Genomic DNA, 2,422 nt, shown 5'->3' with positions numbered 1-2,422 from the left:
TATTTTTATATTTATATAATTATATTATAATTTATAACTTAAGATATAACTTAAAAAAACTTCTGCTATATTTTTTGTATTTTAATTTTAAATCTTTTTTATTCATAATATAAAATATCTTTTTCCAGATTCTATTGAAGAGAAGATTATTTGCAACCAACTAGAAAATAATATCCTGCATAATTTGTTTCTATTTTCAAAGCCTATTTAAAAATAACAAAAATTCGTTTGTTTTTGTTTTAAACATATCTGCTATAAACGAATATTTTTTTACCTTTATATACTGCGTCTAGATAGGGCATCGTCATTACATCTTCGAATGTTAATTCTCCATTATTTTTTGTGAATAAGTTTCTTATTTCTTCACGAAGTCTATTCTGAATACTGTGATTTAAAGCTAGCTCATACAACGTACTAGATATTGTTGCAGTAGATGATTCATATCCGGCTATGAAAAACACCATCATTTGCGCAACAAAGAAATCATCTGTAAATTCTACGTAGAAATTTGAAATGATTATATTAATTATTTAATTTAAAATTAAAATGAGCATTTAATGTTTATGCGAATTCTAAAGTGATACGAAAAATCTGAATATATATTTTTTTAAATAAATGTATCTATGTTAAATAGAGACTGATAACAAATTTATCTTATTTATTTATTCCTATCTAGAATGAGCATCTAAAAAAACATATATTGTTAAAATTATTTAAAGTGATTACATACAACGAAATGGTGTAATTTTTTTATATAAATATATTTAAAGTAACAAGATATATTGACTAGCGACACACTATTTAATAGAATAGGCAACTTTACAAACATGAGAAAATGTAAAAAAGGCTTTTACATACCGGTTTTTTCCATCAACTTTTTTTGTTTAAGTTCCATAAATATACTGGCAATATCGTGCTTGAAGATGTCATGTTCTTTTCTGTAATTCACGATGTTTTTCACAAAGCGTTTAAAATGTTCTGTTATTTCACTATTATCAAACAAATAATAGCCGATTAAATCATATATTTTGTTATATATCACAAAATCCGGTAGCAATATCTTCAACATATTTTTCAATGTAGTTATGTCAGTGTACTTTTTTATATACTGTATAATTTCGCTGTCCAAATCTTCGATATTAGTTATGTCATAACCAAACATACAAGTAGTAGTATAGTCAACAACGAGTTTCGTAATAATTTTTTTGCAATCTACTTCTTCATTTTGCGATAACAGCGTATCCAACCAATTATTGAAAATCTCCGAACGTTGTAATAACAAAGGAAACATGTTTTTAAGTTTACTGGGTGTGAAAAACGGCGATAATCTTGCTCTTAATTGTAATGGAACGTCTCCTTTCATTAATAAAAGATTATGATACATGGGTTCAGCCTGCAGAAATAATTATAAATTTCTTATAATAGTTTTTAAAAAATCTTGCTTTCTTTTTTTATCAGAAAACCAATTACAAATAACAGTTTACTCAAGAACTATTTATTCAAAGAAATAATATTATAATGTCACTTCGGAAAAGTAAATTGTTCTTTCACATAGTCTTTTAAACGATTAAAATATTTATTTTATAATGGGAAGCTAATTATTTTATACACCGATTGTTTTACTTTGTGATCGAAAATCGTTATTTAAGACATTGATAAATTTTGTGTATCATTCATCAAATTGCCTAGACTTGACACTAATTAATATCCGAAAATAATGAAGATAAAAGATAATAATTGTAGAAGAGAATTTAAAGTAACTCAAATAATTATACCTTCTTGGAGTACTTAATACCTCGTCCTGAAAATACTACCGCGTTCGTCAAATTGTGCAAAAGGCTTAACTATATAACATTCCTTTCTGTTGCGCAGCTTTATATTACAATGTATTTATATATTGTGCAACTGCTGACACATAGTACTGATATGTTAAACCGTAAGCGATAAGCTAAAAACGAACATTTCTGTCAACTCTTACTTGATGAATAACAATACAAAGAATAGATAATATTGTCTTCTTATTAACCAGGATGCAAAGTAATTATTACCAAAATGAATATTTAAAATATTTTATTTTTCATATTGATTTCTTTCGATTACGTCATCACATTAATACATACACTAGGCACGATGAAACTATGAATTTTAGTAATTAAGTAATTAAACGAGAACAAGTATCAGTCTATGTAAACATTGTATCTTGTTCGAAGGGCCAGAGATAGAAATCGAGAATGCGTGTATTCGATGTACGAAATCAAAGTTTATTTCGGGTATTAAGAGTGTAACCGATGTATAGCTCGAGATTGAAATTTTGTTGACAAACAATGTAACAAACGATGCATCGTTAATTAGCTTACGATATTAGCGTAGCTTTTTTTGAACTTTTTATGAAAACAGCTGCAAATTGGCAATGCTAATTATC

At 26.5% G+C, this 2,422-nt stretch overlaps 1 protein-coding gene across 1 annotated transcript in view; it reads right to left on the bottom strand.

The window, feature by feature from the left end:
* LOC115241887 (probable cytochrome P450 6a13) overlaps positions 1–1,821 on the bottom strand; it is a 5,476-nt gene extending 3,655 nt beyond the window's left edge. Inside the window, exons 1-3 of the mRNA XM_029817843.1 lie at positions 1,776–1,821; positions 859–1,393; positions 275–496 (exon numbers count right to left, since the gene is read on the bottom strand). Of these exons, the coding sequence (XP_029673703.1) occupies positions 275–496; positions 859–1,384 (748 nt within the window). The 5' untranslated portion in view covers positions 1,385–1,393; positions 1,776–1,821. The remainder of the gene's footprint in view (positions 1–274; positions 497–858; positions 1,394–1,775) is intronic.
* Between the last annotated feature and the right edge of the window lie 601 nt (positions 1,822–2,422).

The sequence above is a fragment of the Formica exsecta genome, unplaced genomic scaffold, assembly GCF_003651465.1.
Source record: "Formica exsecta isolate Colony F162 unplaced genomic scaffold, ASM365146v1 scaffold526, whole genome shotgun sequence".
Classification (NCBI taxonomy): Eukaryota; Metazoa; Arthropoda; class Insecta; order Hymenoptera; family Formicidae; genus Formica; species Formica exsecta.
Note: the sequence above shows the minus strand (reverse complement) of the source record. Positions and strands in the feature narration are given on the sequence as shown.